The 15,593-nt window shown below is 35.8% G+C and overlaps 1 protein-coding gene and 1 long non-coding RNA gene across 2 annotated transcripts in view; one reads left to right on the top strand and one right to left on the bottom strand.

Annotated features, from left to right (window-relative positions):
* The window catches only part of LOC141391901 (uncharacterized), a 72,280-nt gene extending 68,655 nt beyond the window's left edge, over positions 1 to 3,625 (top strand). Inside the window, exons 2-3 of the long non-coding RNA XR_012409745.1 lie at positions 797 to 3,070; positions 3,376 to 3,625. This is a non-coding gene — a long non-coding RNA (uncharacterized lncRNA). The remainder of the gene's footprint in view (positions 1 to 796; positions 3,071 to 3,375) is intronic.
* Positions 1 to 6,270, bottom strand: part of alpha-Est8 (alpha-Esterase-8) — a 33,506-nt gene extending 27,236 nt beyond the window's left edge. Inside the window, exon 1 of the mRNA XM_073964507.1 lies at positions 5,315 to 6,270. Within this exon, the coding sequence (XP_073820608.1) occupies positions 5,315 to 5,361 (47 nt within the window). The 5' untranslated portion in view covers positions 5,362 to 6,270. The remainder of the gene's footprint in view (positions 1 to 5,314) is intronic.
* Between the last annotated feature and the right edge of the window lie 9,323 nt (positions 6,271 to 15,593).

Raw genomic sequence — 15,593 nt, 5'->3', positions numbered from 1 at the left:
TAAAACCCGAAGGCGACACGCTGATAAGTTGCATGCATCAGCTGGTTAGCACCATCTGGTAAAAAGAACGCGTATCCGACGATAGGAACCTGAGTATCATGTGGCCCGTCCACAAAAAAGAAGAAAATACTGTATGCTCTAACTACATGGGCATAAGTCTTTTGCGAACGACTAATGTCTATGGTCAACGAAATAATTTGGCCATACCCATGCGGCTATAGACCTGGCAAATCCACCATTGACAGATATTTACCAAATCCATTATGTCGATTATAAAGCAGCCTTCGAAAGCCCCCTATGTTCAAAGGTATTCCAAGCAATGTCTGAATTTGTGTCCCCGCAAAGCTTGTATGGCTTTTTAAAATTACATTTACAGAACAATTTACACTAATAGCCACATGTTACTTGCTTATACTGATGATATAGACATCCGGACCGATCAGAAAATAAGTAAATGATACCTTTACGAAGGTCAAAGGAGAAACTGCTAGTGGGTCTGACGGTCACGGCGAGAATACCAAGTTGATGGTATCGACGCGCTACGTGTCCATAGAGCTCGGACCAACCGTGGAAGTTGGTTCCTATGATTTTGAGGTAGTAAAAGACTTCGTCTACCTTGGCCAACACATGCTAATTTGGCTTAAGTAAGCAGTTTACAAAGTAAGGCACATCCTGTCATACAAAAACAACACTTTACAAAACACTGATTGGGTACTTGCGCAAGCAGATAAGCCGGTACTTGGCGTGTTTGAGAAAAAAATTCTTCGAATGATCTACGGACCAATCAGCGATGAAGGTGAATATCGACATCGTATGGACCAAGAAATGTATCTGGTATATAACGACATCGACATAGTTAGAATTATCGAGTTATACAACGATTGCGTTAGTTAAACCATGTCATCAGAATGAGCCGTAATAAACCCACTAAAAATAACGGGCCGCATGATGGGAAAACGTAGAACTTGAATGCCAAGGCTCCGATGGAGTATACCAGTAGAACCAAGATGACAAAACATGATATAAAAATTTGGGAAAGCAATACAACATATGAAGAATACTGGAAATCTATTATTAGTTCGGTTTATAGGAAGAATGTTCTGTTTAGGCCCACCTAATAAAGGACCATTTATCATGAATGTTTTGACGAAACGCATGATAACTTGGAGTCTATTTAGCCCTGTCCGTCTAGCTAGAGTGCGCGAATATTTTGTCCAAACTTAGACCACTTCATCATGAACATCCTCTCCAAATGCTATTTTTGTTGCTAAAATTGTGCGCAGATAATTGGGGTCAGATAATGTGGAGTCTATTTAGGCTTGTCCGCTCGTCTGCCAGAGCGCGTGATAACACTCGAACGGATCAATCGATTTGGTCCTCGTAATATTTTTTCCAAACATAGACCACTCAATCCGGCACATCCTCCATAAATACTCTTTGTTTGCTAAAATAGTGCGCACTGTAACCCTCTAACGACAAAGATCAGATTCGAATATAAACTATATCGGTCCAATCCTTGTATACATCCCATACACAATTTTGAAAAATTTTCGCACTCGTGAAGTTTAAGCACATGTCTTGGGTAGTTTTGAAAATCAGGTTTCTATTACATATTTTCGGGTGGCAAGTTCAAACTGCATAAGGCAATGGTCCAAAACCTTTAAAAAAATTCCTGCCGAATTGAGTATTCACTGTGGTCAAACATAGCAAACTGTAAAATTGCTTCAAAAAAGAATAAAGGTCTAAATATGACAAGTGCAGTCTAAAAACTGTCCGAGTATCGTTTTGAAATTTTTACGGTACATACACGTTGTGGTCTTTTTTAAGGCGATGTAAGATATGACAGCTATCGAAACGAATGACTCGCAAAACTAGATTCAGTTCCATGATGGATGTCAGTTGCGTCCTACGCAAAAGTTAAACGCGTTTGCTCCTTAATTCAGTTTAAATCCAGGACTCGGATCGTGTTAAAGGACTACAACATTGCATTTTTTCTGCTAGAGAAAGACAATACTTTCCAATATTTGGCCACTGCTCAATACACCTCTCGCACTAAAGTTTTTGTAGTTTTTATTGCCTTTGTTACAATGCTATCATTTTTTTCCATAAGAAAAACATTGTAATGGCCCGAATGTTTTCAAAACCCGGAAACGAAATGATTTTTATTTTGGGTAGGCATACTTCCCATTTCATAATTTCGCCCTTAGTTGGGAAACTCTGGTTTTTGATGTGCCTTTATTCTCAGTTTTCCAATTAATTTGCTCATATCAATAATTAAAATACTGTGTGGAAACCACGTGATATGAAATTACTAATTTGCATAATAAAATGCATGATTAGTGCAATTAATAAATATATCATCACAACAAAGATTAAAGAAATGCCACATTTTGCCCTTCTGTGACCTTCCTTAGTCACATCAAAATAAAACCAAAACAAATCTTTCTTTTTCATGACGTTTGTACAATTCATTCTATCGCTACAATTTAAAAAATAATAAAAAAAAAACTTTATTATGCACTGAAAATTATTTTAAAATCCGGTTCACAATAAAACAAATCATGTGGCCGATATGTATAATAAAAATAACAAAAGTTGTTCTTATCATCAACAAAAAGACGATTGAAATGTGTGGGAATACTTAACGCTTCTTTGAGGAAAGCTCAAAGTTCAATCGAGAAATATTGCGTCAAGCCGATTATTACAGAGTAAGTAAGAAAATGTCTGTAAAATTAACTTGAAATAGTTGCTTTTATATATGTCCTTAATTTTTGTCACTATATTTATATACTAGGTGGTATTACATAGTACATGACATATCTGTCGAAAAAGCTTATCTCTTTATATTTGTAATTTACTTTTAACAGACTTAGATAGGTATTTCAACTATAATTTGAAATTTGCTCTTATCAAATGCGATCAGTAACCTTGATAATGCCTATTCACTATTCTGATTTTCTAACTTCCTACTGCGTCTCTGTCTTTATCCACAAATATTTAAAAATTATACTGTGAACAGAAAATTTGGGGGGAGGGGTAAATTCCTTTTGGGAATGAAAACCCTTAATGCGTACATACATAACCCCAAAGGGCAGATCTGCCGTGCGTTGAAACTTTGTGTTATTGTTATAATTTTTTTTTATATATAAGCCAAATTAGCGTTATATCTTTTTTCACTGGCTTTGGCTTATTTTTGAGATGATATGCCTTAAGTAAAATCTAATGAGGATTTTTCTGTAGAACAATTTGACTTTCTAGTTCGCTTTTTTCCATGTCCTTTTCGTCATTTATTTCAAGAAACGCAATATATGTACAACGGGATGATATTTCTCAGCTTTGAAATCTTCTACAAAAATGTCGCCAAGAAGATTTTAGGTACGGTTCCTAAAGACACAAAATCGATAAATCGTATTTTAGTTGCCCTTTTTCACTTTTTCCCTAACATTACTCGGGCAAACCTACAATTTAAGCTATGGAAGGTAAAGAATTCTCGGAGTCACCAGAAATACTTACAATAATTGGATCTCATTTTGCCGAACACGTTAATATCATTGCTTTTCGGGGAGATAGCTCTGCATATCCGAATTTTAAAACCAGTTTTAATGCTCTGACTTACTGTATATGTTTATCATTAGAAAGCTAATAAAATTCCCAATTAACATGCATTATAAATTTTACGCGGTTACAGAGGGGGCTAGAACAAAAAACCGTATTCTTGAACCGTTTCTTAAGGCTTATGAGAATAAATTTCTGTTCTTGAACAAAATTATGAGCATGGCCTGGGAGGTGGAATAGTCCTATTAAGGATGAGAGACCATCTTAAGTATGTTGAAACCCCGGATAATGACTGATCCTTTGTTGCAAGACTCAAAAGTAATATTACTCAATTTTCAGCGGCTTTAGGGTGTTTATGGGATGATATGTCCTCAGTTACATCCCTTTAGGACTATTTTTAAACATTTTAATTCGAAATTGTATCTTTCATTATCTTTGAAGTATCTTTTGTGCATTTTGCCACGATAAGGACGAGAAGGAAAAAAACACGATAAGAGCACGTGAGATTAACCCAATCCCTGCGGTGCACAGTGGTGGCACTTACATGGGAAGGTGTGACAAAAATACTTCTAAATAATATATAGAACTGAAATTTTTATCAATGGGTCCTCGTTATTCTAAAAAAATACTGCAGTCCTACGTCCAAGATTTCGCGTGGTTCCCATGTAGCGAATCATCTTGAATTTAAGTATTTTACTGTTATCAAGACATTGTTCAACCAAATTTTCTGTAATCCTCCCCAATCCATCCCCACGAAAAATTGTGTGTATCGGTCCATGATTTGGTTTACTCTCCATATGATTTATATATCGATTTATTTGGGCAAATGTCAACCAGATATTCTAACCGAATAGGTTTTAATAATGAAATCAGAGTTCAGATCACCACCTTATAAAGAAATTTTATATCGGTCCACTTTTGACTACAGCCTCCATATAATAATGTTTTTTAGTTCTCAGTGCTGGGAAAATCTCCACGTCTTGGCGTGGCCCAACATTAGGGTGTCCTAAAAAAGAAAAACTTTTTTTTAAAGTGAATACGCCCAAAAGTTTATCTTTTGCTTTCACGAGTTTTCAACGTTGTGATGTAGCTCCCATAGAATAGCACCACCCGCCTTTCTGTATTTTTGAAATTTTAGCCACAAAATTTAACGGAAATGGCTGATAGATGGTTTCAGTATATTATTGGTGGCCTAATTGGTTAGCCTAATGCAGTTTCAACTTGTTTAACTTTGCCCTTTCCCGGAATGTAGCTTGCGAAATTCTAAATTTTCATCAAAATTTGACAGATATAGAGTGTTTTGTGCATCAAATACCTCAAATCGGCGGAATATATATATGGGGCTACATCCAAATCAGAATCGCTTTCAATATAACTTGGCACATTTATTTCTTAACTGAATTCAGTATTACATTCCAAATTTCATCGATATGGGGCATGTATAGCGTGTTTGGTGCAGCAATCACGTGAAATCGGCCGAAAATATATATGGGAGCTATATCCAAATCTGAACCGATTCAGATAAAATTCGGCACATTTATTTCTAGACCGAATTCAGCCACACATTCCACATTTCATTGAAATCGGTATTTTATGAAAGTATTTTAGATTGTGAAAAAAATCCAGATATTAAATTATAAACCCATGGTCAGCTTGTATATACCGGTACAGTGAGTTTCAAATTGTTAACTTTCAATTGTAATATTTTGCGAACATTTATTTATTAATTTAACTGAAAAAAAAAATGTTCAATACTTACTTGACAGCAATCCGCATCTGATCAGCCAAAGCTATATCGAACGACATCTTAGCAATTGATGACTGTTGATGTTATTTTGATAGAAAAAAGGTCAATTAATTTCGAAGATGTTCTTCAATTAAAGAGATTTCATTGAAATCCCAATAACACTTATACGCTTGGTGTGACCACAATTTGAGGTGCTAAGCACAAAAACAACAAACAATCAATGTTTTCCTGTAGCAATGTTTAGGATAGGAAAAAAAGTATCACACAGTCAGATAAAATCCTTTACTAAATTTGCAGCAGCAGTCCTTGTTGCCGTTTATTTCTTTCTTTTATTTTGTTCATAAAAACATCAAATAGACAAATAAATATTCTTAACATACAACACTTCTTTAGTTATATGCACAGATTTCAAGAGCACAAATTAGATGAAATGATTTTCTTTTTTTTCTTCTTTTGTTTCTGTTCTGTTTATTATTTTCTCACTTTTCGGTTTGTTTTGTTTTCGTTTTCTTTCTTGCCGTTCAAATTCACCAGTCAAACATTACCGTTTGTCTGGAAGTGATGTTTTCCACAAATAAGACACTTTAAATTGGTTCATTCGTTATGTTTGTTTCTTAGAGCAAATTGCCAAACATAAGAGAGAAAGATTGAAGTGCTGTTGTTGTTGCTCTTCTATGTTTTGTACTTTATATTATGATTCTATTCTTCTTGGGTATTTTCGTAAATATGGACTACGAACGAACGTTTTTGCACAAGGGTTGCTCGCCAACTAAACTGAAGTGAGCAACGTTTGCAATGTGTAACACACTGACCAGCAGCAACAGCAACAGAATGAATGAATTCTACTGTCGACACACTCCCCTGTGCAGTTTAAGTCAACAGAGCCATACACAGATATACACACACACTGACACACTTGCAAAACCCCCCCAAGTAAGCACAGTGTTCTGCCCAAACGACTGAACTAAACGACTTTACCGTTGTTGCTTTAGCCGAGTACCGACAAATATTGTTATTGTTTGTGTTGGTTGTTGTTGTGTGAAAATGGGTGGTAGAGAGGGGGCTTTTGCTTTTTATTTAACGTTATAAAGGAATATACAAACCCACTCGCCGCACATTCTCATCTCTGTCTATATTTGTGAACGTGTGGTTGCTTGATTGTTATTGTTGCCGTTGTTGTTTATGCTGAACATGCATGAAAGTGGCATATTATAGATGGGAAATTCATACATGACATTTTACATACATATGAATATACCCAGTTGGAAAATGTTATTGATAGTAATCGAACGGGATATACAGAGTCATAATAACTTTTGAAATACACTGTGTGTAATTTTTTGAGTCATGTTTTATTAACCATATTCTGACTCCACAGTGCGATAGAAGACCAAAAAAGGGAAGGAACGTGTCTCCCCGTTTTTTCCTATCTCATCAACGTTCGCGGTAATAGGTTTCCAAAGGTTTGGGGCTTTAATGTAAATAGGGGTCATTTTGTCCGGACTATATCTTCCAAACCGTTATGAAATTTGAATTTATCTCAGAGGCAAAGTTGTAGCTCTTGTCTTAAAGAACAAAAATTGTGAACACATTAAATCCATCAAACTTCATCTGCAAGGTCAAAATCGCCAAGGTCAAATTTCTTTTAATTTTTTTCGGGTTTTGGTCTACAGCTATCATACCGATAAAACTTGAAGCAAACCAACTACAATAAAAATCTTTCTAGAACAATCGTACTCTGTATAGACGGTTCTTAAAGGTCAAAACAGCAAAGCAAATGGGATTTTTATCCTGTTTTCTCTGGTATGTTCCACAGATACTGAACCATTCAATATTCAAGAAAACAACCAACTACAATAATGTAGCAAAGACATCAACAAACAACTCTCTGGAACGTGCGAAATGTCTTTGAACGGTTCTTAAAGGTTAAAATAGCAAAAAACGTTGAGTCGGAGGAGATTACGAAATACGTCGCAGAAAAATTGGATGTAAATCAATCTGCATTATCATGCGTCATGCTTGTAAAAAAGGATGCCGACATAACTAAACTCCACTTTGTGAATTTTAAGCTTGGAGTTCCAGAACCTTTGTACCACAAAGTTTTTAATGAGGACATGTGGCCGTTCTCAATTAAACTAACTCCTTTCGTTCATAAGCCAAAAAACTTAGGCAAAGTTGGCGATTCAATAGAAGTAACTTCATAAACAATATACCTTCGCCTAATACATTTTCTGTTTATTTCCATAACGCCGGTGGTCTCCGCACTAAAACCAACGATATGTTCTTATCTGGGTGCTCCCATGATTTCGAAGTCATTATTATTGTTGAGACGTGGCTTACGCCGCATTTTTTATCGAATGAGATTTTAGATATCTATACCATACATCGGAGAGACAGAGTTCTCTCTAATAATATTACAAGAGGAGGAGGAGTTCTTGTAGCAGCTGGTTCCAGATTTACTAGCAGGCAAATAGATCTACCCTATAATCAATCCGACATCGAACAAATATGTGTAGCCGTAGATTACTCGAATACGGCGAATCATCAGAGATTTGAGACCGTTTTTCTTGTGAGTTATATACCACCAAACAGCAAATTTGAAATTTATAACTTTCATTTGCTAAATATCGAATATATAATTTCCACCCTAGTGGATGGCCAAATACCGTGTGTTCTAGGTGATTTTAACCTAGGAAATGTAATATGGGATTTTAGTGACGCTGATCAAATGCTTCTACCATTTAATATTTCATCAATTATCGAGAGCTCTTTCTGAGATAGGATTTACACACTTGGATTGTTCCAGATAAATACTGTGAAAAATGACATAAACCGTATTCTAGATTTAATATTTGTGGAAAACTCAATAAAATACGATGTTTCGAGATGTGATGTACCTCTGACACGTGAATCCGTCAACCATAAAGCACTTTTAATAAGGATGAAGTTTTATGATGATATAATTTTATGTGAAGATACAGAAGAAACTTACTACGATTTTAAAAATGCCAGTTACGGTGCAATCAATAATTTCCTGGAATCTATTTGCTGGTCCGATTTATTTCTCAATCACGATGTGGAAGTAATGTATTCCATATTTAAAACAAAACTTAATGAATGTCTTTTTCAACACGTTCCAATAAAGAGGCAGAAGAAACGTTATAAACTACCTTGGTTTAATGACAGATTGCAACATATGAATAATTTACGAAACAAAGCTCATAAAAAATTCAAGAGAACTGATTCCCCTACGGATAAAGAAATGTTCCACCGCCGCAGGCTAGAATTTGATTGTCTATCTAAATTTTTGTATAGCCGTTATATTAATCAAATGGAATATCAAATTTTAAACAATCCAAAAAAATTTTGGGTCTTTTTCAACAATAAAAGAAAATCCAATGGAATTCCTCGTTCTATGTGTTATCAAAACAAAGAGGCAATCGGTGCAAGAGAAATTTCAAATCTGTTCGCTTCATTTTTCTCTTCTGTTTATAACAGATCAATAAACGTAGATGTTTCTTTACAACTTCTCTTCAGTGTAGACGAAGTTGTGGATATTGGAAATATTCAATTAGATGATTCAGAAGTTCTCAAAGCAATGCTTGAGTTAGATGTAAGTAAAGGGGTGGGGTTTGACCTATTGTCACCATTACTTCTTCGCAATTGTGCCTACTCACTAAATGTTGCACTTAGAATAATATTTAATAAATCGCTATCTCAAGGTCATTTTCTGTATGATTGGAAACTGGCCTACGTTTCCCCAATATTTAAGTCTGGTCGAAAGGATAATGTTGAAAACTACCGCCCAATAGTAAAGTTATCTATAATTCCTAAACTTTTCGATAAGCTAATTAACAACCGTCTCTCATGGGTTTTCAGACATTATATTACTCCCAGCCAGCATGGCTTTTTTCGGGGTAGGTCATCTTGTACAAATCTAGCTCTTTTTACACACATCTGTTGTAACTCCTTGGAGAAAGGGAAGCAAGTGGATGTTCTCTATACAGACTTCAGCAAGGTCTTTGACAAGTTGCCGCATAATATACTACTAGCTAAAATTAGGAAAATTTGAATTCATTCTAATATGTTATCTTGGATATCATCATATATTTCTGATAGAGTCCTTTATGTTAAAGTCGGAGATGGTATTTCCGATCCTATATATGCTTCTTCTGGTGTCCCCCAAGGTAGCCACCTTGGACCATTATTATTCTTATTATTCATAAATGACATTCATAAATTATTTTCCCATTCCCACTGTTTGCTATTTGCAGACGATTTAAAAATTTTCCGCGAAATTTCTAGCTACACTGACTGCTTATATTTCCAAAACGACATCAACTGCCTGGTAGAATGGTGTCATATCAATCAACTGCTCTTAAATGTTTCAAAATGCAAAGTAATGACTTTCACTCGAAAGCATTTTCCAATATTATACAATTATAGAGACCTCTCTGATAACTTATTCTCAAGAGTAAATACAGTTAAGGACCTGGGGATATTTTTTGACCCAACCCTAACATTTCACCACCACATTGAATACATAATTTCAAAATCAAATTCTCAAATTGGATTCTTGAAAAGAAACTCCAGAGAATTTTCTAGTAATACGTTAAAAGTTCTCTTTGATAGTCTGGTAAGACCTCATCTTGAATATTTATGTATTATTTGGAACCCTTTTTATACCGATAGAATGAATAGAATTGAAAAGATACAAAAACGTTTCACTAGATTTGCTTTAAGACTTAATTATAGCTCTGATAGTATGCCTGTTTATGAAGAGCGTTGTCGAATCCTTGGGATTCAGCAACTGCATCTTAGAAGGAAACTTCAAAGTATAGTTTTTATAAAAGATTTGATTGACTCGCGCATCGATTGCTCAGAATTATTGTCTCTTTTAAATCTTCACATTCCTAGTCGAGTTTTAAGAGAACACCACTTGTTTAATATTCCTTTCCATAGAACAAATTATGGGCTGAATGAACCTATAACACGGTGTCTCTACTCATTCAATTCCATTGCAAACCAAATTGATTACCACATAGAACGACATGTTTTCAAGAGGATGCTTAGAGTTTTCCTTGATAATGAGAATACATAACTATGTTTTTGTTTTGCAATTATTTGTAAGTTATTGTTACTAATTTAATGTAATCTGTAAGAGCATAGCTCGGTAGATGAAAAAATCAAATAAATAAATAAAAAAATATTCAATTTTTATAGTTTTTTTCTCCGATTTTTGTCCACAGATACCCAACCGTCCAAAAATTAAGGATGCAGTCAACTACAAAAATGTGCCTTAGATGTCAATAAACAAGTTTCTTCTATCACGCTGCGGTGTCAGAATATGGTTAATAATTTTCGTGTTGCATAGTGATATTAATATAATAATAATTTTTAAATCTTTTATTCCAGTTAAATACTGAATAATATCACACATAAACCTCTTTTAATTGTTATAATATATAAAATTATATATTACTAGTGCACCCGGCGAACTTCGTCTCACAGTCATTAAAGGTACATTGAAGTTGATTTTTTGCCTTGCAGTTCATTTATTGTCATGGCTATCGCGAGACGAATTTGAAATGAAATTACTTAATATCGAATACATTTTATATTTGTTGTCATATATAAAGTTTTTTATATCTTCACGCAGAGTCGCAGAGTCTTCATTTTGGTACAGAAGTTTATATTACTCCTAGGATGTTGATACAACCCATTTTCAAGGCTATATCGATCCATGTTTTGATATAGCCATCAAAGAACGCCATCTCTTGATTTTAGGTGTTTTTAAGGGTTTTAGTCACATTTTATCACCGAACTGGCTCAAAAATTTCTTATAATGTTTTCTCTGGAGCTACATAATGTTTCCCCATAAATTGTTCAGTATAGATCCACGTTTTGATATAGCCCCCATAGAAGGTACCTCCATATTTTCAGTATTTTGAAGATTTTAGCCAAATTATCCTACCGAAATGACTGAAGTTTGGTATTTAGTATTTGATATGGGCAATAATTCATACCGAGAATTGTAAGTATAGGTAGTGTACTCTTTAATATAGGCCCCATAGAAGAGGTACATTCGATTTTGAAGCTTTTGGCAAACATTATTCATTTGAATACCCCTCACCATAAGATGTTTGCCATTCCGTTCATTCATTCATTACATCCTGATCTAATTTGCCTTTTAAGGAGGCTAGTGTTTAAAAAACTTATCGGCAAAAGTTTTAGACATTGGCCTAAATTTTCTTCTGACCGAAAGTGCAGTAATTTGGTATTGTGGTGTGTCAGATTGGAAGGTACAACCATGCCGGTCGATGTGAAATTTTTTAAAAGATTTTTCTCCTGAAGTGACGGTAACTTGGTATTTCGGATTCTCAATGGGTAGAAAACTTCGACACAGAAAATGATCAATATAAGTTCATATTTTTGTATATATCCCAATTGAAGGAACCTCCTGTTTTTATGAAAATGGAATGAACGTATCATGGTATTTCGGATTCAGAATGCGTAGAAAATATAGATGTCTCATTCGTATTAAACCTGGTTTAAAAGAAAGTTAGCAGTTAGCATATTCCACGGCTCCTGGGAATAAGCCGTAGACTTTAGTATTTTCAAAATCGAAAAGAAGCTAATGGTTCCGTTTTACTAAGGTACAACTCGTGGTGGTGGGTATAAAAAATTCGGCCCAGCCGAACTTGCTTCTTTTGGTTTAAAGTACCACAATGAAGAGAATTTGAGGTAAGCATTGATAGAATCAAAAGCTTTGGAAACTGATGTATATTGGACGGTTTTCTCAAAAACATCCGATCACAGAATCGACATACCTTCAACCAACCTTTTGTATTTATTATCTGTCTTCATAACCACCTCGGTTTTGCATCTCGTTATTCATATTAAATATGGATCCCTTGATTACGCACGAATTCTATGCAATGATGTGAATAATGCAAGTTGCTGAGTTGATGAAAATAAGAATGTGGTAACAAAGATCCAAATCGATGGCGAATTTGGCCGTGGGTATGTGGACTCGATGACAACGAACACAATAATCAATTTTGGGTTACATAAATAATAATAACCACATCAATAGAACGGCCAGTTAATGTCAGGTTCAATCCGCGTTCTTCAATAATATTAACTTCGAAGTCATTTGAAAACATCCGTTACATTCTGCCAGCGTTCTTGCTTACTTCCTATTAGATTTTCCATAAATAGCAATCCAGAGAATGGTAACATCAATTGAAGCTGCTAATATTAAATTACTTTTCGCAAAATTGACATAGAGATCTTTTAAAAAGTCAATAGCATGTGATGCATACACCATTTTCGCCAAAAAACTGTAAAAAAGTGACACGATATACTCCGAACGCAAAAGCTCGAGAGAAATGTGTGGAAAAATACATTCCTCAAAAAATATTTTTGCAAATTTTTCGCAGAATTTCGCGATTTTTTTAGGTTTTATCCTTTTCTGCCATGAGACCATTCCGAATTGGTGCAAATTGTCAAAATCTGTTCAGCCGTTCTGGAGTTATAAGCGTAGTAACTAACATCATCCTCAAAAAATTTTCAAAAATGTCCATAAATTTTCAAATTATTGTGCGTGATGTTTTATTTTATGGAGTCATCTTATAATTAAGATTTTTATGGTCTGTTTAACTATGACGATTCCAATTCATATTCTTCCGAACTACTACCAAAATTCTGTTTTTTTTTTTAACATATTGGATTCATTTCTGTAAAAAAGTATCAGCCGGCTTTGCCCACAGTGCCATATTCACATGCTGTGGGAATTGAGATTTTCATCTATGGACAGTTTCAGAGTTGTGTGTCCTTTTTTTATGCGGGACGCACTTGACGACAAAAATATAGACACTTTTTCGTATTTATATTGGGTACTCTAGTTCCTAGTTCACTGTACTGGTACCAAAACATATGAGTAACGTTATAAAATCTTACCTGTGATATTACGTATACGCAGTTTGTTCATAGACATGATGTGGGCCATTGGAACTGCCTAGTGAACTTGATAGTTCCATTTAGTTGATGTTTGGCACAACTCTACATTACATGCGAACATTTAGGTAATAAAATTGATTTGGATTAAGACGCAAAATTGTTAAATTTTGCGGAAGGAGAACCTGAAACTATCAATCTACATAGTTCATTTGAAAGCGTATCTAATTTTGGGAGTCATCCTTTCGATAGCTATCGTGGCAGCAATTTCAGTTGGTCACTGTAGGATTTTGTAGAGTCCTTGGAATCATGGATTTGCTTCCAAAAAATTATATCGTTGTAATCAGACTCCCAAGGACTACTTTTGATTAACACCTACCTATCCTGATGACATCTGTGAAAGACTGAACAACTATTTAACCGATCTTACCACCTTTTTCCATTCGAGGAATATGCAGATTTCCGCCACAAAATCAACAGCCACTCTGTTCACCACATGGATAGCACAGTCGTGCGAATGTCGTGGTCGACGGTAGCAGAATTCCGACCACAAACTGCCCCAACATTTTAGGGGTCACATTCGACACTACTTTCACGCCGTGCGCGTACGCCACAGCTATCTGCGACAAACTGAAAAGTAGGAACAAGGTCCTCAAGTCCCTAGCCGGCAGCACTTGGGGTGCAGATAAAGAAACCTTGTTGACCACATGTAACGCGATAGGTCGTTCTGTGGTAAGCTATGCGGCGCCACTCTGGTCCCCGAGATTATGTGATACGAATTTGAAAAAGATTCAAACTTGCAGGATGCCGCCCTGAGAACAGCAACAGGGTGCCTCCTCAAATCTTCAGTGGACCACATGAGGAGGCAAAGATTCTTCCAGTAAAGCAACACAATGAGATGCTTTCGTTGCAGTACCTGCTAGGATGTTACCGTGTGAGCCATCCCAATCACCAACTTTTGGGTTGGCCCGACACGTTCAGGCAGATCAGGAAAGATATCCATGCTCTAGAGGGAGAGGTACAACGATACAGGAGAGAACCCCTAGATCAACAAGCATATCAAGCAGGTTTAAATAATATTCACACGGATGCAGTTTCCAAGGCCTTAAGCAATTATAGTGTGAATAAAGTCCTCGAAATACATCCCCCATCTACTGCAGCTGAGGAGCGTCAGCTGCCACGACAAACTAGAGTAGTTTTGGCTCAACTACGCTCGGGATATTGCAGTCGCCTAAATTATTATTGGGCGGAAGTCGACCGCGCCGTGTAAGACATCTGCCCAGTATGTGGCATGGGCCCGCACGACACAAAACACCTTTTCAACTGCCCAGCCAAACCTACTCATCGAACTCCAGTGGATCTGTGGTTACATCCCATCGAAGCATCCACTTTCCTGGAACTGGAGATAGACCCAGATCCAGATTGAACAGAAGAACGAACATACAAACATAATAACAAACACTGTTACAACAACAACAACATTAACATTTCAAAACAATCCTCGAACAGCCCAAAAACTGTACACAAGCGATAATTTAAAACTTATGTGAGTTAGGTGTCGGAAGGAGTCGTCGGATATAGTTTATCTTCTAATTCGATGTAAGTTTGAAAGAAATTTTACGATGCAAAATGTAAGTCACACCATATCGCGCCCATCAGCCATTTTTGTTGGCCACTGTAGGATTTTTTTGAAGCTTTTAGGCCATTATGTCAGAAATTGTAAAATTGCCCATCAAAAAAAAATGTTATAGCTGAAAACAGGACCACAAGGGCAACACTCCTTAAAATTTTCAAAACAGTCCTCGAACAGCCCTTAAGCTGCAATTGAGGGAAAATGTTGAACTTTTGTGAAGGAGGTACTCGTTGGTGTTGTCCGATACAAACCTTATTCGAAGTAGTCGTACGCTTGAAAGAATAGGTACAAGGGCTGCACGTAGGCAACACGGTGTGTTGCCATGCGCCATTTTATTTTTTTTTTTTGAAAGTTTTTCAGTTTTAGCCTAAACTAAGGCACACTTATATAAGGTAGACAACAACTAACAAATTTGCAAAAACAACATTGTTGTTATTGAAAATTTAATGGCAAAGAAAATATTGAATAGTAGGGTCGTTCTTAAAATTTTCTCAGGAAAAACATAAATATATTTTGAAATCTTCTAAAATAGCTTTTTGGACATAATTTCAGCAAGTATGGACTTGCCCCCAAAAAAGTTGTACTGTCGTAAAAGGAGCGCAACCTTCTTGAAAAACAAAATTTATAACGATCCGAGAAGTGTCCCTAAACCGCGTTTTTCTAAAATTATTGATATTTTGTGTGGAAGGTGCACAAAGG

The sequence above is a fragment of the Musca autumnalis genome, unplaced genomic scaffold, assembly GCF_047663935.1.
Source record: "Musca autumnalis isolate F117 unplaced genomic scaffold, ASM4766393v1 scaffold_1, whole genome shotgun sequence".
Classification (NCBI taxonomy): domain Eukaryota; kingdom Metazoa; phylum Arthropoda; class Insecta; order Diptera; family Muscidae; genus Musca; species Musca autumnalis.
Note: the sequence above shows the minus strand (reverse complement) of the source record. Positions and strands in the feature narration are given on the sequence as shown.